This window comes from Rhinolophus hipposideros (genome assembly GCF_964194185.1).
Source record: "Rhinolophus hipposideros genome assembly, chromosome: 5".
In the NCBI taxonomy this organism is placed as follows: domain Eukaryota; kingdom Metazoa; phylum Chordata; class Mammalia; order Chiroptera; family Rhinolophidae; genus Rhinolophus; species Rhinolophus hipposideros.
Window position 1 is genome coordinate 37,043,037 of NC_138051.1, and position 27,530 is coordinate 37,070,566.

The 27,530-nt window shown below is 39.5% G+C and overlaps 1 protein-coding gene across 1 annotated transcript in view; it reads right to left on the reverse strand.

The window, feature by feature from the left end:
• Positions 1-4,977: 4,977 nt before the first annotated feature.
• Positions 4,978-27,530, reverse strand: part of FSIP1 (fibrous sheath interacting protein 1) — a 172,823-nt gene continuing 150,270 nt past the window's right edge. Inside the window, exons 11-12 of the mRNA XM_081049822.1 lie at positions 15,681-16,191; positions 4,978-6,013 (exon numbers count right to left, since the gene is read on the reverse strand). Of these exons, the coding sequence (XP_080905948.1) occupies positions 5,967-6,013; positions 15,681-16,191 (558 nt within the window). The 3' untranslated portion in view covers positions 4,978-5,966. The remainder of the gene's footprint in view (positions 6,014-15,680; positions 16,192-27,530) is intronic.

The following is a 27,530-nucleotide window of genomic DNA, read 5'->3' on the forward strand; positions in this document are numbered from 1 at the left end:
GAATAAAGAAAAAAGAAACAAATTAGCCTGCCATATTAAAAACATAGGAAGGAGAAATAACCCTTAAAATATGAGCCCCAACAGAATACAATTTCATATTTTACTAATGTCATTAAATGTTATTTATTGAATCCTTTTCCAAATCCAGTTCTACTTCTAAAAAGAACAATGAAAATAAAGGGAAAAAACAGGAGTGAAGCACATATAATTCTCACACCCACATTTTCTGACCCATGAAGCTGGGGTCAGCAACACAATTGCATGTTATCAAACTCTCTCTCTCTCTCTTTCTCTCTCTCTCTCCATCTATCTATCTATCTATATCTATCTATCCTCCAAAAATAGTATACACATTTTAAGAAATTGTAATACTAAATACACATTTAAGACTATATACCAATAACAAAACATGAATACAAGTCACCTTTGACTTCTGCAACTACAAGAGGTGCTCAAAGTGGTTACTATCAGCATCCAGACATTTCTGATTATGGTGAACTTGAGCAAGGTTGACCAAAGTGTCCACTTGTATACATTTTTTTGGCACCCACAGTATATATATATATATAAAATGTCAAATTATTCTATGAAGAGAAGGCCAAAGCATTATCATAAGCAAACCCTGAGTTTCAGGTAGGCTAACCATGACTGTAGACTACTGACTAATTAAGTTCCAGTTTAATAAGAATAGAATAAAATTTTCATGAGTAGTTTAAAGGTCTGGCTTTAAGGTCCATTGAACAGTAGAAAGGACTAATTGAGTGAAATAGAAGCTTCTTGATTTTTCTGATTCTAAAGACACTTATCTATCTAGCCTAGCATGATTGTATGTAAGTATAAATGGTCAAATCATTTTATGGCACCTAGATGAAGAATCAAGAACTAGAAGGTGTTGGTAATGGTTATTGAGTTTGGAAAACTGATTTGATAAAATGATTCTTTAAAATATAATATCATTCATTCTCAGAGTAACTCAACATGTAAAGACTTGGGAGAGAATTCTAAATCACTTTTAAGTAGCAGAGCAAAAGTAAACAAAAATATCAAATGGGACAGGAGCTTCTTTCCCAGGCATGTTCCATGTTCATGCCAAGAGTGACTTTCAAATCAGCAGATTGTATTGAAACAAAGGACTTGGTAAAAATTAAAATGATGGCATCAAGATGATAGCTTTTTCGTCCTACAAATGTTTATTGTCACTTCTAGTCAAGGTGGCAGAGTAGTTAAATGCTGTGTTCATTTCCTCCCACAACCACATCAAAATTACAACTAAATTATAGAAAAACCAACCTTGAGAACCACCTGAATTCTAGCTGAACAGAACTTCTATAACTAAGGATATAAAGAAGCAGCCACATGGAAACTGGTAAGAGGGATGGAAATGCAAAAGAAGCTGGCCCCACACCCACATGTGGCAATTAAGAATCAGGAGGGACAGCTCAACTGCAAAGGTCCCCCCTGAGGAGTGAGGGATCCGAGCCCCACACCAAGCTCCCCAGTACCGGGAAGATGAGCACCCACAACACCTGGCTGTGAAAGTCAGCAGTGGTTGCATCTGAGAGAGATGGAGGGCTGCTGGAGTCCCAGGCATTCCTCTTGAGGGGCCTGGGATTCGCTTGCTCACAAACTCACTCACTCTGGGATCCAGTACAGGCGAAGCAGCTCAAAAGTGCCAGGGACATACATGGGGAAACTGAACTGACTAGCTTCAGGGTGAGGGCTGAAGCAGAGGTCAGGGTAGCTCTCTCTCGGGACGGGAGTGGTGGAAGGCACCATTGCTCCATTGATGAGCCCTCCTGCCACCCAACTGGCAGACACAGCAGGTTCCAGATCTGAGCTTTCCATTAACGGGGCCAGCAATATTCACCCCACCACACCCCACCAATTTGCACGCTCTGCCCAAATCACTTCTAGTAGCTTTTCCACACATGCAGTATGCCTCAACTCATGCTGCAGACTTTCCTGAAATCTCTCAAAGGTCCACAAACCCCAAACAAGCAGCAGTTGGTGTCAGCATGCCCAGTACTTCTCATTAAGTGACTCCAAGTCCAGCACAAGTGGTGACCAATCTCAACTTGCATTGTAAGTCCCATCAGGAGGCCCCACGCCTGGCATAAGCTGTGGCCAGTACTGACTTGGAATGTAGCTTCAATAAGTGGCCACAAACCCAGCAAAGTGGCAGCTGGCCTCAGCTCACATTGTACTGCCCATAAAAGGGTCCCAAGCCTGGCATTAGTGGCAGCCAACCTCTGTTTGCAGGGTAGTGTCTCCCAAGGACCGCCAAACTCAGCACAAACAGCAACAAAACACAGATTACTTTGTAGCGCCCACAAGGTGCTCATGGAGTCCAGCACTGGGCCTACCAAAAAATAAGCACTTAATAAATGTTTTCTGGTATAAGACTTGATATCAAACTGTTTCAAAACACTGAAGAGGAAGGAAGGCTCCCATACTCATTTTACAAGGTCAACATTAACCTGATGCCAAAACCAAACAGAGACTCCAAAAAAAGAAAATTATAGGCCAATATCCCTGATGAACATCAATGCAAAAACCCTCAACAAAATATTAACAAACTGAATTCAGCAGTACATTAAGAAAATCATACACTATGATGAAGTGCAATTTATTCCTGGGATGCATGGTTGGTTCAATATCCACAAATCACATAACAGGATACACCACATAAACAAAATGAAAAACAAAAATCACATGGTCATATCAATAGATGTAGAAAAAGTGTTTAACAAAATCTAACATGAATGCATGATAAAAACTCTTAGCAAAATTGGAATAGAGGGAACATATCTCAACATAATAAAGATGACATATGACAAACCCACAGCTAACATTGTACTCAATGATGAAAAGCTGAGAGCTTTCTCTTTAAGATCAGGAACAAGACAAGGATGTCCACTTTTATTCAACACAGTATTGGAAGTCCTAGCCATAGCAATCAAACAAGAGAAATAAAAAGCATCCAAATTGGAAAAGAATAAGTAAAACTGACATTATCTGCAGATGACATGATATTATATATAGAAAACCCTAAAAAATCCACCAAAAACTATCAGAACTAATAAATGAATCGAGTAAAGTAGCAGGATACAAAATTAATATTCAGAAATTGGTTGCATTTTTATACACCAATAATGAACTATCAAAGGGAGAAATTAAGAAAACAATCCCATTTACAATTGGATCCAAAAGAATAAAATATCTAGGAATAAATTTAAACAAAGAGGTAAAAGAACTGTACTTGGAAAACTATAAGACACTAAAGAAAGAAACTGAAGAAGATACAAATAAATGGGAGGATATACTGTATTCAGGGATAGGAAGAATTAACATAGTTAAAATGTCCATACTACTCAAAGTAATGCAAGCCTTATCAAAATATCAATGGCATTTTTCACAGAACTAGAACAAATAATCCTAAAATTATATGGAACCACAAATAACCCCAAATAGTCAAAACAATCTTGAGAAAAACAAAGTTAGAAGTATCACACTACCTGATATCAAACTATATTATAAGGCTACAGTAATCAAAACAGCATGGTACTGGCATAAAAGCAGACACATAGATAAATGAAACAGAATAGAGAGCCCAGAAATTAAACCCACCTCCGTAGATGGTCATTTAATCTATGACAAAGGAGGCAAGAATTTACAATGGTGTAAAGACAGTCTCTTCTATAAATAGTGTTGGGAAAACTGGACATATACGCACAAAATAATGAAACTGGATCAATTTCTTACACCATTTTATTGCTGAGAATTATACTAGTTCCTTGCAATATCTTCTTTCCTTTCTTAGAGAAAACACTGTAGTTGTTCTCCAAATTCTACTTTCGACTATCTTATTTTATCAATTTATTAACGTTTCTCCTAAATACACCATTTTGTACTTTTTCTTTGTGTTGCTATTTTTTGCTTTCTTTCTAATTATATATTTTTAAGAGGGCTGTTTTTTATTAAATTTAATTCTATAATATGGGACAAAATTTAAATGATGACATCAAGGTAACAGCTTTTTTCCCCCTGCAAGGGTTTATTGTCGTGTGTTTCAGAGAGAGTTGGATTGAACGACAATAAACTTAAGGTCCCATGGGAATTTACAGAAAAGGGGGTGCCAATAGTTTTCTTCAGAAGTCTTAAGTCCAAAAAACCTCAAATTTTAAGATCCTCAATTCATTTCCGAAATAAATTAGCTCTTGTCGTTTCTTATTTTATTGTGTCTATCTTGTTCTATCATTAGGTCTACAGGGAACCTTAAAATAAAAAGACTGGTTTCAAATAAGAACTTTCTTTCCCTATCAGTGTAACATTTCTTTTTTAATCTGAAGCCTTCATGTTGAATTATATCATAAATTCAGCTTCCCAGTCCTTGTTGGAGGTACCTTTAGTTGACATACTGTTACATGGTGTTACCTCTTATAATGGTAAAATTCATCACTTAGGATAATTCTGTTTTCTAACCCCCTTTTAAACTCCTATAACATAAAGTGTCACTATGCCCCAAACACCATTTGCAGAAACACATTATAAAGCCATAAGCTCTCCCTACTCCACCCCTCCACTCATATCTATTTCATATCTATCTCCCTCTCCCCATCTCTCCTTCTCTCTCTCTCTCTCTTTCTCTCTCTCTCTCTCTCTCTCTCTCTCTCTCTCTCTCTCTCTCTCACACACACACACACACACACACACACACACACACACCAAATACTGCAAGTACATCAGTTTAGAAAACTGAGCTCCTTTGAAAGTCTTATGGGCAAAAATGGCTCCTTTCTGTCGCCACTCCAAATTCCCACCCATATCACCTTTCCCCTTTCACTGTTCTGAGCCAAACCTTGCAATCACACATGTCATACTTATAAGAGTCTAAAATCATGACTTTTAACTTCTGCTGGCACCCCAAGAGCAAACCTCTTAGCACGAAGATAAATTACTTGTAGCACACTGATAGTAGCATGAACCATTGCTATTTTAATGTAAACTGAAACAGGAGGCTCAAAAAAGAAATTGCCTATTAACTGTTCTGCAAATAGTAGCTATAGAATTCTTCATTCTAAAAAGTCAAGGAAATTTGATGTAAGCAAATATTAACAGTATACAATATCAGTAGATGAAAATGTACAAATAATAATAACGCCATATATACACTACTCCAAATTTCATTAAAGCCAGCTCTTTTTTTTTAATAAAAAATAAATTGGACTTGTAGTTCTAGTGCCAATTCATCATATGGAGTGTTGACATGAAATGTTTGCATGAATCCAGTTTAATGACTTGTAACTAGACAAACCTTCTCTTTTAAAATAATATTGTAGAATATTTTTAAAGTAGCTGATCTTTATTTCCTGCATTCTAAAAGGCAAACTCTAAAAAGTAAAAAACTGAAAGTAATATATAAAATAATTCAAACTCCAGGTTAAGAAAAGTATTATTGCTGGTAAGATAGCAAAGGCTATCCTAAGACTGTTTTGTTAAGAAAATTCATTTCTTTCTATGGCAAATTTTACTTAACAGGCATGAGAGAAAAGGAAAAAAAGAGAAATCCGGGCCAAAACAAGAATTCATAGTGATTAAATCTGTCTGGATCACAATAAAGTTATAACATATAAAATCAAATACAAAACAGCCATAGCACTTCAACTAGTTTTAAAATAGCACACGTACATAAAATGTTGGTTTCTATAATGTATCCCTGATGTTGCAAGATTAGCAATAAAAAACAATTTTCCCAAGAATTTCAAGGAAGAAAAACTATGAAACAATAATACTACAAGTCTCAAAAATATAAAGGAAATATAATCCAGAAAGAGTAAAACCAAACATTAAAATCATTGTTTGAGGAATAGTCTCTACAATGCATCCATTGAATTCAAAGAAGCGGAAAAAGTATAATTTCACTTAATTTACCAACTTTCTTAAAGCACACCCCAGCAAGTCGTTACTTAAGATTCTTTACATTCTTCTGCCACATCTTCAGTTTTCTGTTCATCTGCACATTAAAAACAATAACCAAAGTTGTTAGGCAATCAGAAATGTGTACATAATTAAGGAAACTCATTTTGCCTCCAAAACATTAAATCCTTTTACACATGAAACAATAATCACATCCTTATTTAATATTTATTGAACAGTCACCATAAATTACCTACAAACTTTGCATGAAAAAGAGAAAGATACGCTAGCCTTCATTGAGCTTACAGATGAGGGTTTTGAGACCTAAAATGGCTATGGATTTGGAGACAGGCATCGAGTTTTTATTTTGTTTTGTTTTTTTGTTTTGTGTTTTGTTTTTTTGCTCTGAATTAAGTTTCTAGGAAGTAGGGTGAAAGCAAAAGTAAATATTATACTTAGAGTAGATAAGAACTCATCTTCATTGTAAGAAGAAAAATTATGACAGTAACAGAAATGGAATGGAAATATTCTTCTATAAACCTTAGTGAGAAGGTTATTAGAAAAGGCAGAATTGACAACAGAACCAAATAAAAGAAGACAAGAAAAAAGAATCAGGAGAAACTGGAACCCTCATACACTTCTGGTGGGAATCTATAGCCACTTTGGAAAACGGTCTGACAGTTCCTCAAAAAGTTACCATAAACTCAGCAATTCTACTCCTAGGTATATGCCCAAGAGAAATGAAAACATACATCCACCCAAAAACCTATACACCAATATTCAGATCAGCATTACATATAATAGCCAAAAAGTATTAACAACTCAAATGTTTATCAACTAACGAATGGATAAAATGTGGCATATCCATACAACAGAATATTATTTAACAATAAAAAAATGGAGTGCTGATACATGCTACTACATGGATGAATCTTGAAAACATCATGTTAAGTATGAGCAGCCAGACACAACAGGCCACATACTGTATGATTCCATTTATATAAAATGTCCAGACTAGGCAAATTCCTACACATGGAAAGTAGATTAGTGATTACTTAGGTCTGGGGGGTTGAAGGAAATGGGGAGTGACAGCTAACGGATACAGTGTTTGGTTTTGGAGTGAAGAAAATCTTATAAAATTGATAGTGGTGAAGAACAAACAATTCTGTGAACATACTATAATACAAATCACTGAATTGTTGAATGGTGGCCTGAGAAAAGCTCTGTCCATATCCTAACCCCTGGAACCTGTGCAAGTTACCTTAGTTGGAAAAAGGGTCTTTGTAGATGTAATTAAGCTACAGATCTTGAGATGAGAAGATCATCCTGGATTATTGAGGGTGGGCCCTCTATTCAATAACAAATGCCTTTATAAGAGAAAAACAGAGGGAGATTTGAGACACACACAGAGAAAGAGGTAATGTGAAGAGAGAGGCAGATTGGAGTGACCTGACCACAAAGCAAGGAAACCAAAGAATGTCAACAGCTTGAGAAACTGGAAGAAGGAAGTATTCTCCAGAGCCTCCAGGCAGTGTTGCCCTGCTGACAACTTGATTTCAGACTTCAAGCCTCCAGGACCATGAGATAATAAATTTCAGTTGTGATCATTTGTGGTGGCATCCATAGGAATCTAATATAGGTATATAAAATATATATCAGCAAAGCTGCTAGTAAAAAAAAAACTAATAAATAAGGGCAAATGATTTGTAGTTGTAGAGAGTAAAATGAAAAAATGTAGTGATATTGTCAACCCAGGGAGAAGAAATATTTAACAGGATGTAGGGGAAGGTGGAATGGATAAGAAAGGGACCTCAATATTCCACACCTAAGATAAGGAATCCTACGACCACGACCCCACACCTTTATAAGTGCTATTCCTCCTATAGAAGGAGTGTGCTCCTTCTTGCCTACCCAGCAAATGACCACTCATCCTTGGAGACAACTAAAATACCACTTCCCCATCTCCCCAGGTTTCATCATCCCCTCTGGAGTGTGATCATGTACTTTGTCCCGAAACTCGTATTATACTTGTCTCACCCTGCCGTGATTATCTGCTTAAGTGCCTGCCTTCATCGATAGACTGTGAAATAATTCAGAGTAGTGATTACATCCTCCTCATTTTATATCCTAGAACAATGTCCTTCGTGAATACGATGGAGCCCAGCAGCAGTGATGTTCAAGCATGGCGACACAACACAATCACCTAGACCCCATTCTCAGAAACTGACTTTAAAAATACTGATGCCCAGAGCCAACCCTTAGCAAGCTATTGCATTCATCTGGGATGGAAGCAAGGTATTAATGTGTTTTAAAATCTCTCCGGGTGATTCTAACATGCAGCCAGAGGCAAGAAGTGCTGCCTGAGGGATGAACTCAGTATAGCTTAAAATGCCAGACAGATGTGAGGCAGACAGCAAAGAGAAAGATCTAAAAATCAAAAGTGTACAAAGCACAGATGATCCCATGCTGCCTATATGTGTCTCCGAGTAGAGTAGAGAATCAAGCCAGGACATGCTTACGCTCAGCGGCTCTGGGGAAGGTAACCCAAAAGAAGGACAACAGGGATGGCTGGAGAAATAAGAAGACAATCGGAAGAAGGTAGTTCTCGTCATCAAAATGAAGAAAAGCAGGCTTTGAGCAGACAGGAAAAAAGCTATCTTCTGACATTGTTTTACCACCACCACATCCGCTAGTCTTTTTTTACAGCCCTAAAGTAGAGGGACTAGTAAACCATCTAGTCCAGAGCTTTGCACACTCCACAGTGCATACAAATCACCTGCTGAGGGCATCTTGTTGAAATGCAGTAGGTCTGCAGGAGGGCCTGGGACTTAGCATTTCCAGCAAGATGCCAGATGACGACACACCGCGGGTCCGTAGGTCTGGCCTAGGCACAATCTTTAGTAACTTTTCCTTGTACCCAATTTGAATACAGCAACGGAAACAGAAGTTCCCAATCACTGATAAAGTGATAAGTACATGACAATTAAATATTAAAACTCTCCAATATGCCAGTGTTCGCATCACACGACTAACAAAATGATAAAGTGACATTTTATAAGTTATAGATAGAGAAAAATAAGCAGTGAATATGTACGTGAAAAGTCTACCTCAAGCAGAATCAGATTAAAGAACATTAGTTTAAAAATAACTTGAAAAGATAAATTCACCAAATACAAACTTACTATATACTAAAGTTGTATAAAAAAAAAAAAGGGAATTAACACTGGAAACTTCTACCATGGCAGCTCTGATATTTTGATCAAATAAACTTTGGATGAGGATTAAGTTACTAAGAGCATCTGAGAAGCAATTAGCAGCCTTGGAAAAGTAATTTAACAAATAATAACTAGGAGGCCTGAAGGCACACACTGTTTGAGAGAAACAGAAATCCATCAAAGCAATGAGTTAAGTATTTCCCTAAGAGCAAGCCAAAATATTTTCTAAAGGAAAAAAATCAGCTAATAGTGTTACTATTTTTAGAATCTCACTGTTCCACTGCAAACCAGCAAGAACTTTCTCAAAACAACCTAGTTTCTTTGAAATCGTGGTACAAACAATAACATATACTAACACATATCCCTTCAAACCACCCCTACATCCTTCCTTTGCAAAAGTCAAGTCCACCTGCAACCAGGCTTTATCGAACAAGTTAGAATCAAATAGGCCTTTTGATGGGCAGAATTTCAACATGAAGTATATTCAGATTGCACAGTTGCCATTTTGGGTAGAACTTGTTCTATCGGAGGACCACAATAGGATAATACAGTTAGCCTTCTCACATCTAAACTGAAACCCATACTTCTCAAATATGCACAACAAAATCTGTGACTTGCATTAATTTGACAGCCTGAACGCTCTCCATACCAGGGACTCAGACTTCAGTTAAGGCTGGCGAGGGCCTTGGGTGTGGGTATAAAACAAGCAGAAACCTCTCCAGATGATCCTGACACTCACCCTGGTTAGGAATAACGCTCTGTGGTTTGTAACTGTGGTTCTCAAACTTCACTGGAAGTATCCCCAGGGGAACTTAATAAAGTGCAAATTCTGATTGAGTGGGTTTGGGGTAGGGCCTCAGGCTCTGCATTTCTAACAGGCCCCGAGCAATTGGCCCACACCGTAAGGCGCAAAGGCATCTAACATGGGATGGGAGTCCCAGGCTTACAGGGTGCCAGCCAAAGGGCCAAGCACATGAAGAACAGATGGCCAGATGGGGGCCGTGTCTTCCTGGAGAGTACATGCCCCTTCTTCTAAGGGGCCATCTGCTACTCAGCTTCCCTCACTGGTGGAAGGACCTGCTGATTTATCAGAAAAGTCAGAAATCCAGACGTTTATGGGACATCTCCTGATTAAATGTTACATACCACATAAGCTAACCATGTCCAGTCACCAACCAAATCATTTTATGTGGATTTTCTCATTTGATCCTTATTACAACCCTATAGGGTAAACATTAAAGCCATCTTATATTATAGATAAGGAAACCAAGGTGTGGAGGAAAAAGAGATTAAGTAACTTGACTAAGGAACTAGCAGAGCAAAGATTCAAAGCCAGGCGGCACGTGCCTCCCCCAGAGCCCATGCTGCTAACCACGCAGCCAGACCATGCCAGTGGATGGGCAGGCCAGACATCCCTCTGCTTATCTACATTCTAGCCTGGACTCCATTAGCTTTGCCTTTTGGGTAATTAATCTGCTCTATGGTTTTATGTTCTTAGTTTCAATTTAGAGCAACCAACCATCCCAGTTTGCCAAGGACTGAGGGTTTCCTGGGACAAGGGACATTCAGTGGTAAAACCAGGACACTCTTGAACAAACTAAGACAGTTGGTCACTCTAGTCTTCTTTGAAGGGTGTTATTTTTAAAACAACGTTATCTGACTCGTTTTTGCGTATATTATAGAGGTTTTAAGAACACTATTCACTAAATGGGTCCTATAGGAAATTCCACTGTTTTCCTTGAAAAATTAGAATAGTTCTTTCTCCTTCTTTACTATCGTGTTTTCCCCAAAATAAGACCTAGCCAGACCATCAGCTCTTTTGGAGCAAATATTAAGACCCGGTCTTATTTTACTATAATATTTTACTTATTTTACTTATATTTTACTTACAGTAAAATAAGAGCAGGTATAATATAATACAATACAATACAATACAATACAATACAATACAATACAATACAATACAATACAATACAATACAATACAATAATATAATATTGGCTCTTATAGTAATTTTTGTTCCGAAAGACGCATTAGAGCTGATGGTCCAGCTAGGTCTTATTTTTGGGGAAACACGGTATGTGACTGACTTTGTATCTTTTTTGCCCTATTCTGCTATTTTTACTTGTTATTCATATTTTACTCTTTATTTATGAATTTCTGTTGATAAGTAGCTCAAATGCTTAGTGGTAAAAATACTATATATGCATAGATGCCTCCTTTTGTATGACCTAGAAAGAAATTCAGCACAAGATAATTTGACTAAATAATAGACTAACCACAAATCTGAAGCATTTTCTTTCTGACATGCCAGTGTACACAGCAGTGTGTCCAAGGTTAAGTGGTAACAAGGAACACTTACTCCCCACTCTCCTCACACTTCCATATGGAAGAACTTATAGTAGGGAAGCATCCAACCTCACTTCCCTTCCCAGTACTCTCCCCATGGAAAGAAGTGCCAATTATTTGACTGGTGAGATTGGGGGAAGAAATGGCACGCTCAGCTCAGCCCCCTCCATTAAGGCAGGCAGCACTCCTCCCCCACACTTCCCCCAAGGGTGCTTCTTTGCTCTCCCATACTATTGGTTCCACTTGGACAGGTCTCCATAGGTAAGTCTTGAGATTTTTCACTTCTGCCAGGGACTTGATGTGTAAGTTTATTTTGGTGGCGTAGCACAAGGAAGACTGTTTGGCTGCCAACCCAAGTCACAACAATCCCCTACATTTCATCAGCAATAAAGCCACCCTCTTTGACCTCCATTTGTTGGAACCTATCTCTCTCTTTCAGTTGGTTCTGATCTGGGTAGGGTAGAGAAGATGCTGTTCACGGGTCCCCTAGAATCCCAACAGTGAGTGAATACAACATTGAATTTACTGAACCTTGTATCGAGAAAGGCAAATAACAACAGTAGTTACCACTAAACTTAAAGCACAGATGTGAAAAATGATGTATTTCACATTGGAAAATTAACATCACTGTGAAGCCAATTCTTAGTTTTCAATGCCACAATTTAAATTGGACCTCAACGCCATGAGGTTTGGTTCTCCTTTTGAAGTGTTATCTGACTCTGCCCTTTAGAACCAGAATTACAATACATGTAACAGACCAGTTCATCAAGGGAAAGAAAACTATACATCAATAATATTTCCTTTCTGTCTGCTTATAGAAATCTACTCTGAATCACATTTACATGTATCTGTTTCCTGAGAAAGAGCCGGAATAGAATGTAGCAGCTGAACACACTGCAATTCCTCATTAGTTACATCTTTAGAGGGCTTTTTGCCAACAAAACTGGTTTAGCATTCGGTTTTTGGTGTTCACTTTTGTAGAAAGCACATAATGTACAATTTAGTATTTTAGAATACAATTGATTAGCAAGTTATTGTAATAATTGTGCATGCTCAGTTTAGTAAAATAAAGAAAAACTCCAACTTCACATACGCTAACTTGCACACAAAATGATAATGTAGGACTATCCCTTAATGTTTATTATGTAAACAGAAAATAAAATATGGTTCACATATTCACATCTATGCCATCTTAATCCTCCAGACCCACAAGCATTATTATGATCATACATTGGGATTATCTGGTGCCATCAGAGGCATGTGCTGTGGAGTTAGAGGTAAGCCACCATAGCTTTTTTCCATTAAGTCACATTCCATCTTGTCAGGTTCTACTCAGCAACAGATACACATCAGTGTGACACATGTTCACATAGAAGTAAAGTCATATCTTAGCAAACTGCTGTTCTAACCCCCCTGACACACACACACACACACACACACACACACACACACACACACACACACAGATCCCACAGGAATGAGACCCCAGAGACAACAAATCATCACATCCAATTTAGTTAGTTTGATCAAGGTAAACAAAGAGGAGATGCAGATACTTTCTCTCTAATAAAAACCTTCTGTCCAAAAATAAAGGAAAAACACTGCAATTGTAGAGAAGAACAAAGTTATCATGTTTTGTTCTTTCATTTATTTATCAAATGACGATCTTTGTGGGAGAAGTCATACCCCACCCATCTAACTGAATTGCACATTGTAAGTGAATTCTGCTGCTGGATAAAAACTTTATAATTTGTGAAACTTCATTTTAAAAAGTTCCAAATCTTTATGTAGAATGTGAGGCTTACATAACTCTTTGTGATACCACTTGCTTTCATTCACAATGTGAAGAATACATGTGAACCATATTTTTAGTACATTATTCTAAAACTGAATAATGTAAATTCTTCCACTTATCAAACAGGCACCTGGTTTAAGGCAGCACTTTAGATGTCATAGAAGATGTAACAATGAATCAGAACATAGGATCTCTGCCCTCAAAGAAGTTACACAATTTTAAGGAAGAAAAGATGTGTGTGTACATAACACGGTCAAGAAAGTATAGGTAAAATGATCTGATGCTCTGGGATATTCAGAGGAAAAATAAAATATTTAAAAGAGGGGACCACGGAAGGTTGCACTCAGAGTGGATGAGGTTGGAATTCAACTACCTTTGAAGGGGTACCTGAACATTCCTGAGAAGAAAAGGGCCGAGGGAACAGTAGAGGCATGGGAAAGCACTGGCAATCCTGAGACCAGATCAGCTGTAATCTGAATAACATTTAGAGGACTAGTTAGAAACTGATCAGGAAGAGAACTTCAGGTCACATTATGGAGGCTTTGAACAGCAAGTGAAAGAATTCAGATTTCATTCAATAGGCCATGGAGAGCCATGGAAGCTTTTTTTGAGCTGGGAAGTGTGGTTATCAAAGCTATACTTAGAGGGAATTCGTTTTGTGATGGTTGACACTAACTGGAGGAAAGGAGAGACTAGAGGCAGGGAGGGCTGAACAGAGGGTCATCACATTAGTCCAGATGAGGTTGTAGAAAGAGTAAGGACGGGATGGGCATGGGAGACGCTGCAGGAGTAGACAATGGTATTTGAAGATTGAGAGTGGGAAGCAAGAGAGAGGAAAGATGTAAAGATGACTCAGATTTTGAGCCTCAGCGATTGAGGGAACAGAGGTCAAGAGGAAAATCTGAATTGAGAGAGAAAGTTGAGGAATTCAGTTTGAGGTCATATCCAGGTAGAGTAGTCTAGCAGGCAGGTAAAAATACAGGACTGAGGAGTTAGTTCAGAATTAATAGACAGATTTAATAAGTAATATACAGATATAGCTTTAACAGACACTATATTTTAGAGTAATCTGCATTAGAGGAAAAGTGGAAGCTTTTTAAATAGATTCACCAAATACAAAACAGACTATGTTAGACTTCTAACATAGGTAAATAATTGAATATTTGTTTATGTCAAAAACTGCCCATAGCATTTGTATCCTGTATCACTGTACCCTTATAAGATGCAACAGTAAATCAAGACAAAACACCTGAGAATACACCAGTAGCTGAGATGGGAAGTTTGCATACAGAAACTAATAAAACCACAATGATATATAGCATTTTACAAATTTATTCCTTACAACAAATTTTCATCATTCAAGTTGGGAATTTGAACTACTAAGCAAATCTATTCAAATTACTTATATCCATTCAAACTAATTTCTCTTTTCCTCTTAAATCAATATTGCTTTCTGGATAACCATCAAGAATATATTAACCTATGTGTCCATCAGTGGATGAATGGATAAAATTATATATATATATAATTTTATATATATAATATATATAATATATATATTTTATATATATATAATAAAATTTTATATATATGTAAAATTATATATATATAAATATATATAATTTTATATATATATACATATATATACATACAGGTAGCTGAGATGGGAGATAGATAGATAGATAGATAGATAGATAGATAGATAGATAGATATGGGATATATATATATATATAGATGGGATATGTATATATATATATATATATATATATACACACACACATATAATGGAATATTACTTAGCCATGAAAAAAGAATGGAATCTTGCCATCTGCGACAACATGGATGGACCTTGAGGGTATTATGCTAAATGAAATAAATCAGATGGTAAAAGACAAATACCATATGATTTCACTCAGATGGAATCTAAAAAAACAAACAAATGAACAAATAAAACAAAATAAAAACAAACTCATAGATACAGAGAACACATTGGTGGTTGCCAGAAGGGAAGGGGGTTTGGGGTAGGTGAAGAGTCAAGGGGGACAATTACATGGTGAAGGATGGTAGACTTTGGGTGGTGATCACTTTGTAGTGTATGCATATGTTGAATTATAACATTATACATCTGAAACTTACATAACATGATATACCAATTTTACCTCAATTTTTAAAAAGAATATATATGAATTACCATGGAGAATACTGTATTTCATAAGAGTACTAATCTCAACCTGGATCTCATAGAATTCTGATAAATATATTCTTCTGTTTGCGTATTCTTACTCAACACCATCTGTGACTCACAAACATACTTCCGTATCCTACTCCACTTTAAACTATAATACCTTTACATTGAGTGCTTAGTAAGACTCATTCACCGAAACACACATTCTCCAAGCCTTACCTGTTTTTCGTTTCTCTAAAGGGCTGAGTTCTAGATGTTGGTCTTCGGATGAAAGACTCACATTGATGCCATACAGTGGATCATCCAAGAAAGAAGGCCTTTTCAGTCTTCCAATGCCAAGAGTCTTTGACATAAAATAGTCTTTTGTATCACTAATAACCTCATCGTTGGAAAATTGGACGCCTTCCATATTCTCTGCTTCGGTGACAAGAGCTTGTGACATGTGATGCCCAGTCAAGGCTTTGGTGAGGTAGTCGCCTGTAAATGTTTCACATTTTGCATTCTCAGGCATAGTTGCGTCTTCCACCTCGATGCGTCTGACCTTTGTTTCTGATCCAGTTAGTAACTCAGAAAGGATAGATCTGGAAAGCTGGGGAATCTCAGGTGCTATATCCTGAATGTCTTTCTTTTCTCTTTCTGAAGAAAGTCTAATCATGGATTTTTGTTGGAATGTGCACTCATCCAGAAGACACCTCAACTGTTCCTCAGAAAGAAGTGATGTTGAATCGAACTGATGAAACAAACCAAAAGTTTTCATAGCCAACTGACTGAGTAAACACATTCATTTTCAGTAAGCTTCCAGTAATACAATACAAATGCAAGTGCCCGGAAACCCCTTACCCAAAACACCCAAATAGCAAAATCATTCATTTTAAAGTATTCAAGATTGCAGGAGCAATGTACAACATCCCTAGAGAATAAGTTTAGAATCAATCCCCCAGGCTAACATCCAGGGAATAGTCCCACAACACTGATGGATATGAATTACTGCACTAAATTAACCAATACTCTCTCTCCACATAGAAGTAACTTGAACTGAAATGGAGATACTAGAAAAGCACTTTCAATTTTGTAAGTCTTAGAACATCAGTCAGGGAAGTAAGCAACCAACTCTTTGATAAACAGCCAGAAATCCTGCCATAATCTCCATGACTAGGTGTTTCTCTGTTCCCACCACCCCTTAGTATGAACCCCATTACCACCCAATTCCTTAACTGGAAAAAAAAATCAGGCAAACAGGGCAGACTATTCCTGCCCCTGGGGAGTCACCACTCCTACGTCTGTCCACCCCTTTCAGCAGACAGTACCACTGAAGACAGAAAAGGAAGGGTGATGGGGTGGTGTATCCTTCAATGCATAGTAGCTTCAAAGCTACAGGTCTACACAGAGGCCAGGGGCATTCCAGTAGCAGTGCATTCTGGGAGGAGGATTTGATCCAACACATTTAATCTCTGCTTGTAAAGGGTATCAGGGCTAAGTGTTTCAACCAAGATCTTAAGGATTTAAAAACATTTTTTTCTTCCAGTCATGTTCTCAGGAAATAAAAGGAATCAAATAAACTATAGGGAGCTATGTTCTACAAGAATCCACTGAACAGCACGCCACTTGAATTGCAACAGTCTCGAAAAGGAATGGGATTAAAATATATAGAAACACACTGAAGAAAAAGTTACCTTCTCTAAAGAATTGGCATCATCCTTGATTTACCTATTGGATTAACCAGAAAAACATAAATCTGCCTTTACAATGGAATAAATTATCTGATAACAGGAAGTCCTCATAAGAAAACCTAATCATTAACTGCAATGGCCTTAATTTCTAATTCAGTAGAGTAAAACAATGCCATCGGCCTACTTTGTAGTACACACTAAGAATTAATCAATATTATACCTATATCAAGTATTGAGGGGAAAGCTGTTACTGGAACTAGTAGAGTTAATTCCCCATTATTGTGAAATGTTTTTAATGCAACTAACAAAAAATAGTATGTAAAACAAATTTTGTATCATGCTTTTAAAATACATCACATTTTTAAATTATATTTAACTTCTATAAATTAAAAACTAGTTTTGGGGGGCAATCAGTTAACTCAGTTGGTTAGAGCGCGGTGCTTTTAACAACAAGGTTGCAGGTTCGATCCTCACATGGGCCACGGTGAGCTGCGCCCTCCACAACTAGATTGAAACAACTACTTGACTTGGAACTGCTGGGTCCTGGAAAAACACACTTAAAATAAATAAAAGTTTAAAAAAAAAAAAACTAGTTTTCATAACGGCAAGTGTCCTTATGAGTTTGAGAATAACAATTAATTGTCTGGGAATGTATTCTCAATAATTATCTGTGATTCAAAATTAATGCAATTCACCCTATGGTTAATACACGTCAAAAAAATAGGAGTTGAATTATATGTTAGCAAATCCTACTTTCAATCACTAGGCGTTTCAGGCATCTAGGTGTGAACTTTATCCATTATTAGTAGCACTCCCTCCACCGTAGTATGTAAACCTAGTCAACTGAAAAATGCACACAGTCCTTGTATGGCACTAGGTACTTAAAATACTTTAAAAATTTGCTTATATAAAATTGCTTACAATGAGTAAGCAATTCCCTAGAACTTAGAAAGGCTCCACTGAGTGTCATCCTTACCAAACATCTTCACTAAAGGCTTATCACATGAAATTTTCAGATACTAGGAAAAAATCACTCCATTCTGGAGTAGGAGGATGGAAGAAAGTTTCGGGGGGAAGTGGGGAGGGGCGGAAGATTAGCTAATATGTTTGACCACTTCCACATAAATATTGAGAAGATAGATGCTTGATAGTTCTGGTGATATATTTGGCTATATACACAGAAAACTAAGTAAAAACCAAGCTATTATAAATAAAAACCTATATGAAAAGAAAGGAAAAGTATTGTTTCAGAAAGATAACAGAAAATTAAGCAAAATAAAAGAAGACTATTATTAATTCTAGGACAAATGAAAAGCTGTACAAGAAAGGATACCATAGGATACTACTTGCTTTTGCTGTAAATAATATTTACACAGTCATCATAACATAAACAGTGATAACTGAGGTAACTAAAATTGTGATTCGACTATTTTGGGGCAATGGGAGGAAAGCAAATGAATGTTTGGAGTAACAATGTTAAAACCTTAAATACGATCACAGGAAGTCAATATATAATTAATAAAATAATATAATGCGATTGTATTATTGATATAAAACTTTATATCATTATAAATTGATCTAAAACTGATCAATTATGAAAGCGAGTTATTAAGAAACACTATAAAGGTAAACGGGAGGAAAATTTAAAGAAATTAAAAGTGGTTGACTGAGGAGCAAAACTAAGAGGTGGGGAAGAATGGGGCAAGGAGTTGCCATTTTTAAAACATTTTAACACAACTTTCTCTTTATTTTATTACTGTAATAAAAATCAAAATAAAATATAAAAATAATGGTAATTTAAATGTATTCAAATTTTTAGTAAAAATTAATTTAAAAATAAAAATCTGAAATATTAAAATGAAATTCCCAATTGATTAAGTCTTTGGGCATCAGAAGCAGATCCAGGTTTCATGGAGCCTGAAATTGACATAATCTTGGAGCAGGGGGAGGGTACTTGTTTAAGAAAAAGAATATAAAATTACAAATAGAAAATAAGTACAAAACTGAGTTTCTTTCTTTTCATTTTGTGTTTTAGAATGCGAAAAATCACAACAAATTACTGAAGTCTTGGAAAGTCAAATCCATCTCCTAACATTATCACGTTAGGTCATTTATCAGAAACACACAGGAATGTTTCCTGATTGCAACCTAGCTTCCTCTCCCCACTCATACAACTGAGGGGCCTTCATGCTTAAGCTTCACTGGCTTCATAGTAAACCTGCTTCTGGGAGCTCCAAGATAAAGCATAACACATTTGAGTCTGTGTACACAGAAATGAGCTCAACTACAATAAGCCTGATTGATCCTTGCGGGGAAACGGCCTGATGGGAAAGAAAACACAGAAGACTAGAACTTGGGCTTCAGGTCCAAGCTGTGCCACCTACTGCACGTCACCCTAAGGAACCCATCTCCTTCAGCTGTGAAATGAGGAACTGAAGATGACCTCTAAATTAACTTTTAGCTAGCTCTAAAATGGCTTTCTATAAATAACTACTCAGAAATAAAAATAAACATAGTAAGCTGTTCCATTGACATTAGAGTGTCAATCACCTGAGTAGAATTTATGACAACAAAACGATAACAAAAAGTGAACTTTTTTTCTTTAGTTTTTTCAAAACACCAATCCTAAACTCAAATAGTAACTGAAAATTCTCTGGTCTCAAAACATGATAAGTAAAAGTGAAGCAAATATTATTAAGCTGTCAAATAAGATTAAATTAATTACAGTGTTTCTGGGTGGTGATACGGATCAGAACGAGTTATCTTTTAGTTCCCTACCAAGCCTTGCCCACCATATAGACTCAATAAGTCATTGTCATGGCAATCAAATGAATGCACGTTGCCGAGTGTTTTGAAATGGCTAAGTACTCCATTAACATATTGACAGCTGCTGACCTGGACTAGTCTCTATGACAAACATCCTACTGAGATGAGAGCTAAGGGACCATTCCACATACCCTTCATGCAAATTGCTTTGAAACTCCTGAGCTAGTGAGCTCCAGAACTGAAGGACTCAGTGTGCAGGCACCGTCAAGTAACCATCTGTTCAAGTACTCACCTCAAAGCATTCCTCTTCTACGCCAGTTCTAATTTTCCAGTATTTCATAAACAAGTTATTATTCATGCTATTCCTGTCCTCCATAAAATTCTTCACAGTGCATCTCAGTCTTCACTTTTCCAGACCTGAGGCCCATCTAGTTTCTCTCCTTATATGAAAGCCCCTCTCTTCCCATCTTCCTTTTAGGACCTTCTTTCTTGTTTTAGCCAAAACACACACATTCCACAGTCAAAGTGTAAATGTATTGGATTTTCTCATCAGGAACATAATATAGAACACTTGTGTTAGTTCTCCTGAATTTTGCTGGTCTTGTTGGCACACCGGGTAGTGTTTTACAGAATAGTAATAACTAGCATTTATTAGGCACCTACTCTGGCCAGACACTGCTTAATGCACATTACATGTATCAATTCCTTTAATGTTGACAGAAAACCTATAAGGTAGGTACTACTGTTATTCCTATTTTGTAGATGAAGAAACTGAGAAATTAAGCAAGCTGTCCATGGTCATACTTAGTAATGGAACTGGGATTTGAATCTAGGAAGTCGGGGTCCGGAGTATATGGGCCTAACTGCTAGGCTACATAGCCTCTCACTATAAATGAGTTCTCCCTCTACCATTCTCTAAATATCCTTTTCCCAACTACCATTCATTTTTCTGTCCACTCCCTCAGATAGAAAAACTCTTCCTGTAGATTATTTCACTTAACTTTGGATTTTATTGACTAGATTAGCTTAGTATCTCATGCAACTTGCATAGTGTCCTCTCATTCAGCTCATTTCAGGAAAGAAAAAAAAAAGAGAAACGACAATCCCAGCTCCATTCCTAGGGTGCCCACTGTTTCTACTTCTCCACCCAGATAAATACCAGTTTGGTGTAGGAGCTAAATCTGCTGAAGAGAGCAACTTGTAATTGCTGGAGATGGGTCACAGACTGTGAATTGCCTCACCCTGATCCCTGCCTCCCCTCCTATGTTATATATCCGGAGTTTCCCCAGCCATAAAAACTCCAGTTATTTGGGCACTGGAGCTGTTGACAATGCAGTCAAGATTATCTCTCTGGTACAGATAATCAGAAAGTCCACGACTACAAACTGGCAGAGGCAATCTTACCCTTTGATGTCAGCTTGTGTCCATGTGCTTTATTCCCCCACAAATGCTGAGTTCCTAAACACCCATCCTATAAAGCCAATAAATTAATAAGTATCACAAGTGAGAAAAGGGCAGAAAGCCAGAACGTCTTAAATGATTAACAAGAATATGGGTGCAAATAGCTTTCAATGACATCAAGTTCTACTCTAAAACAAGTAACTAGATAACATTCCACCCTTAGTTTAATTACTAAGATACTAGTTTACAACTCTCTGTGGCAGCCACTGCAAGCAATACCGTAGTAGTAGTTCATTTTCATCAAGTTTTTTCAGCCATAAGAAAGAGAAACCCTTATCTCCATATCTCGTACGGTAGAGGTGAGTGGTGTTGTAGGATCTAAGAAGTCATCTCATGGATACCAACAAGCTGGAAATAAAGTATAGACAGGTGTTTTGGGTCTGGAGCTAAGAAGCCACCAGGAACAGAAGTCATGTGATTTATCCTCTTACTGAGTTCCTGTGATCTCTTAACCCACTGTTTGTCCGGTACATTCTCCTCTCTGCAAACCAGAGTTCTCTGCTTATTGATGGTTTCTGCTCTCTCACATCCTCAGCTTGCCTATGTAGTATGAATTGACTCTGGTCCTCACTCAACAAGATCTTAAGAGTCTGGCACCCACCAATGACTGACAATGATCTTTATGTCTATTAGCTCAACTTTTGAAGCAAGATAACCTGGTTGGTCACTGACCAGATGATGGACCGACAATGTCAGTTTCAAGTGTTCACCACTAGTCCAATTACCTGTTGTGAGAGTTACATGCTATGAACATGGCCACCCATGTCCAAACTTTTGGCAGGGCTGTGGGTAAGGGGGATTTCCCAAAGAAGAAGGCATAAGCAGAGCAAGGAATATATAAATCTATCATACATATGAATATGATAAATCTATCATAGATTCAAATCTATCATAGATTCAAAATATATAAATCTATCATATTGTTAAACAATAACTGCTATGAGGTCAATAACCATCAGAAGGAACCTAACACTTAATGAAGTTAAGCGATAAGGTGTTTCCAAACTTCACCAATTTCATTCAATCTGAGTATTCATTGAATAGTTAATTGAGATATAAAAGCAGAATTACCTGTCAGAAAGCATTCACTTGTGGACAGAATGATAAGTTGGACTTCCAGTTGGACTACAGAGCAGCCCTCTGAAGTCCACACACTCTTAACAGACCCACATAGGCTCCATAAGTTCACTTGTTGGCTCTTTAAAATTAAACAAGTCTAAAAATAATGGGGGTAAAATGATTGGTGCTCATTTTAAAGTCTACATGAAGGGTTCCAGTGAGTCATGAAGGAATGGCCTTATTCGTCCTTCCCCGCCTAGCTCCTTCTCTCCATACTCTGTTCTTACACTGAGTCTACCGCAATCATATAAAGGCAAGTCCAACAGGTACAATGCTCTTAGGAGGCCATCTCAGGGACCAAGGGTCCTACGTGCCCGGCAAAATCTGGTATATTTTTACCCACAATAGTCAGAGGTTGTCTGGCCAGAGGAGAATCTGAACTCTAGTCAAAAGGGAGGCAAAGGTCATTGCCAGAGAAACTACGTAAAACATTAGGAATGAGGGTTGAAGCACAGCTATAAACAGGAAAGTGAGTCAGCCCCCAGGTCAGAAGCCGGGAGGATCTGTGGATAGAATAAGATGAAGTGTGAAGTAGGTCAAGGCAAGTGTCTCGGAAGTGAGTTTGTGAATGTCATGGTGCTGCTGGAAAGCCACTTTATGTGGGGCCTGGCGTGTCAAAGGAACCCTGTGAAACAGGACACCACCCTTGCCCAGGTCACTGATCCGCCCCAAACTGCTGGGCAAGGCGAAGCGTGGAAGGGTTTGATTGACGTGCCTGTCTCGTGAAAGGCTGCTGTGCCCCGAGCATTCTGTGATGGCTCTTCTCAGCTCCAGTGCCAGAGCTGGTCTCCATGGCATCAAGAAGCCACGCTTTCTGCTCCTATCTACGAGGACGAGAGGGGTGGGATGCCAGCAGGCTCCCAGTGTACAAGGGAAGGGCGGGCATGGATGGGAGGAACTAGAAGCAGGATATGGATTCTCAGTTCCTCCAACTTGAAAATGGGCCAGGAACTCAGCTTTAGTTGGTGACAGAGTGAGAAGGGCACAGATGTGCTCGGAGTAGAGCCACTTCACCACTTTGATTTCTAACAGGATGACTGCTGAAAAGGGGCTTTAATTTTTCCATTTGGCGGGAAAATTGTCATTTTCAGATTGCCAGCAATTGCTGTTTTTCTAGCAGTAGAGATGGCAAGTCCACTTCGATCAGACACCCCTTGTTCTGAGCAAATTGCTGGAATGGCCCTTTGGTCACATTATCACTTTCTTTCCAGAAACAAGGCTTGGGTTCCAGTTCTAGAGCTGGAAGGAGCCTGGCACCCCTGCTCCACATACTCCCTGCAAAACAAAGCTTGGCCAAGAGGTTCCTGGAAATGAAGCAAGCAAGTTTGGATACACAGCACTTTTCCTGGTCACATGGGGCTGGACCACTCCCCCACCCCACCCCGTTACCCAGGGAAATATATCCAGTATGTCACTTTCAGGACAACAAACCCCACTGCTATGCAGATTGCTGGTTTATTGGATAGTAGCAGTTATGAAAACCATTTGCACAATCCTCCCTATTCTCAGTTTGAAAAGTCTATTTTTACTGTATAGAGATAAGTGGGGTCAATAGAGGCCATGATGGGGTCAGAAGCCAAGATGGCTGTTCGCTATTTAAATGCCTTACCCTGGGCCAGAGTCCAGATCAAGCCCCACCCTCTGGTAGGAGGTCAGCCTGGAGATGAGTCAAGTTACAAAAATGTGGTATAATCAAAACCTGAAGAACGTCTGCATGGCTGCAGGGCTGTCTCTCTAGAACTTTAAACACCTCTTGACATCATCTAAACTTCCCAATTGAAGGGAAGACAACCTTAGAACTCGGTCACTGGGGTCGGCAACATGCCTTCTCTGGGGTGGCCTGGAGGTGGTGGTGCCGTGGTCCCTACGTGATCGCCCCCACCTGGGGCTCATCTAAGGCCAGGTCAGGGGAATATATTCAGCAGGTGTTAAGGAAGGAGAATGATCACCACTGATACCCAGTCCGGGAGAGCACAGAGCAGGCCAATTACTGCTACTCGGCCTCACAGGCTGGGACGTCACGGATGGGACGAGGCCTCCAGGATCTGACCTTGAGACATGGGCCTTCAATACGTAATCAATGTCATATTCATCAGCTGCTCTGAGGACAGCTCTTCTGCCTCTTGCTGAGAGAGGCAGCTCACTATTGTAGCATTATCTGGAACCCCCAATTAGAGAGAGCGCTCAGCTGAACCCTACCCACACAAGAGAGACCTCTCGGATTAATGCTCAACCCTGGGTACTGGCAAGGGAATCTGAGTAGTTTCCTTAAACAGACAAGAAGTTTCCTAGCAGCATGAACAATCCCAGGGGCCAAGCGGCACCATCCTCAAAATGCCCCAGTAGGACCAGGTCCCATTTACCCTGCACCCAGATCTGCGCACTTGCCTGCTGCTGGGCTCAGCAGATCTGACATGGCTTGTGCTACCTACCCCACAGCTGGGGATCCAAGTATCACTACAGATGTCACTGCATGGCCCCTCATGTCACCCACGGCCACATCACAGCCCTCTTGCCTCTCCTCCAGAACTTCCCGATCACTGCTGAGGTGTGAGTTGCTAATAAGTATGAGATGGTCAGCTGGCCACTTCTGGACTTGTGCAAACTAGAAGTGCAAGTCTGCCCTTGGGGCACACGTTGACCGAGAGGGGAGAAGTGCCAGTGAACAAAATCCCTCCCCTGGAAAGGCCCTCCTGAAATGCAATCAGCCGTATGGATTCTCTCTGAAGATGCCCCATAAGATCAATCAGCTATACTTGCTAGCAAGCGGTGGTCAGCTCAATAATACACCTCTCATATTTATTCTCCCTCCTTCTTTGTCTCCCTCCCTTTTCCCCCCACTTCTGCTTCTCTGGTGTTGCTTTGGGCAATTACGTGGTAGCACATAAGCTTTTACCTCAGGCTCTGCCGTTCCAGAGTAAGAAGGCCACAATAAGCCACAGCTTCCAAGGCCTGGCAGGGCTCTGGAAGTGGCAGCTTGAGCTGTACAGGGTGGGCCTGGCAGCGCAGGGCCAGCAGCCCCACCCCAGTGTCTGCAGAGCGGTCAGAGGCCGGCAGGAGGGCGCTGGCAGGGTGCAGGCACTGCCGAGCTGTGGCCAGGACCGCCAAGGCCACAGGAGGGAAAGGGAGGCTTCAGGACCCGGGCTCAGGCTTAATAGCTGGTTCCTACTGGCACTGCTGGACAGAAGCAGCAGCACACTGTCCAAGGGGCGGGGTCAAAACAGAAAACCCTTTGGAGCCCTGGGAAGACATTTGCCCAGGCAGCCCAAGGTAACGTAGCTGCAGGGAGAATATGAATTGGAGCCTAGGGGAGAAAGCCAAGGTCAGCTTCAGTGTGAGTGTCAAGGTAAACAGAAAGAAAGTAACAAACACAAGGTATAAAAGACACCGTGGTATGGTGTTCGGTACTAAGGCCGGTCCACTGCAAAGGCAGGGAGGCCTGCCTTCATCCTGGGAGGACAGAGTACACCACCAGACGTGGGGCCTAAAGGGAGTTAAGCAGGAGCAAACCCTACCCCACCAGCAGCCCCTGAGGGATCAGAACGAGGGGCTTGGCGAGCCACGCAGAAAGGGTGACACCCTTCCACATCTTCAATGTGTCTCCAGCACCCTTTCTGCACGTTGCTTTCCCACAGCCATGTGTATTCCACTTGTTAACGTACCCCAGAGTAAGCGTTCCTTAGGCTGCTTGCTATCTTTTTGAAAAAAACCAAACTCTCAGATGAGAGGAAATTCCACGAACAACAGCACAGAGTGGTAGAGGGGCGCTGACATTCTCAGGGGAAACCCCAGTTTGCTCACTCCCCAGCAGCTCCCTTTGGGCAAATTACTTGACCTCTCCAAGTCTCAAATTTCTCAACAGTAACACAGAAACGCTAACAACTAGCTGACTCCTAACAACTAGTTGTGAGGAAACCTAACACCTAACAATTGGCAGTGCATGTGAGATACAGGTGTGAAGCTGCTAGCCCCCAGCCTCAGCCGCACGCAGAGCAGGGAGGGTCTTCGGTGGCAGACATCAGTGGCAACACTAAGCTTCAGTCTGAGAGGCCCACCGCAGTAGTGGCTACATGACCCCTCTTAGGAAGTGACAGACGGAAGGCTTCACATTCCAAGTTCAATTGGCCCCTACCCTGGAGGGTCTCTCTGCAGTACGAAGAATAGAACTTTACAGATCATCTCACAACAAACAATTTGCAATGAGTAAGCTGTTCTGTGTACTCTAGTAGATGGGTGTGGGGGTTACAGAGGACATCAGAGGGAATCAGAGAGCACAAGGGAAAGGTGGAATGTGAGTCTCTGTTCTCCTGTACCTCTGTCCTCTCTGTACCAGGAAGGTGCACACTTCAGGGCAGATGCTAGTAAGTCTTCAGGACCAGAAAGAGACTGGTTTCGAAGTACTTTTATCTTTGCCTAAAATCATCAATGTCAAGGCTCGATATGAAACTTGTGAAGCACAGGGATGTAAGCAAAATGGGTTTATCCCTGGCTTCATGTGTATACCACGTACACACACACACACACACACACACACACACACACACACATTTTTCCCTTTCACCAATCCCCAATCCACTCTCCCTTCTCTGTTCCCTTCCCTAAGACATCTGAAGACCTCATGCTGCCTTTTCAGCCCTCTTCACCTGAGCACACCCCCCTCCAAAATTATACTCAATTCCAACTTTTAAAAATGTTCTATTGCCCTCACAGTACAACTTACCTATTCTGAGATGCGTTTCATCATTACTGTCCCTAAGATTAAGCAATCTAGGTCAAATGTATAACCCTCCCAAGCAACAAACTCGCATTTTAAAGGAGCCTCCTCAAATCAGAATGACTTAATCCAAAGAGGTGATTGCAAAAATGGGAATCCGGGCCCCAGAGCCGGAGGGTAGAAAGATATTTAGGAGATATCATTTTAGCAGCCTTAGTTCAGGCCACACAGTTAGGCCTCGTCTAGTTCTACAAATGATGGGCCCCGTCAATTCTCATCAGCTCTGATATTCCTCTTGGGTGTAAATCTAGCACCAGAGAGTTAACTCCACATTTAACT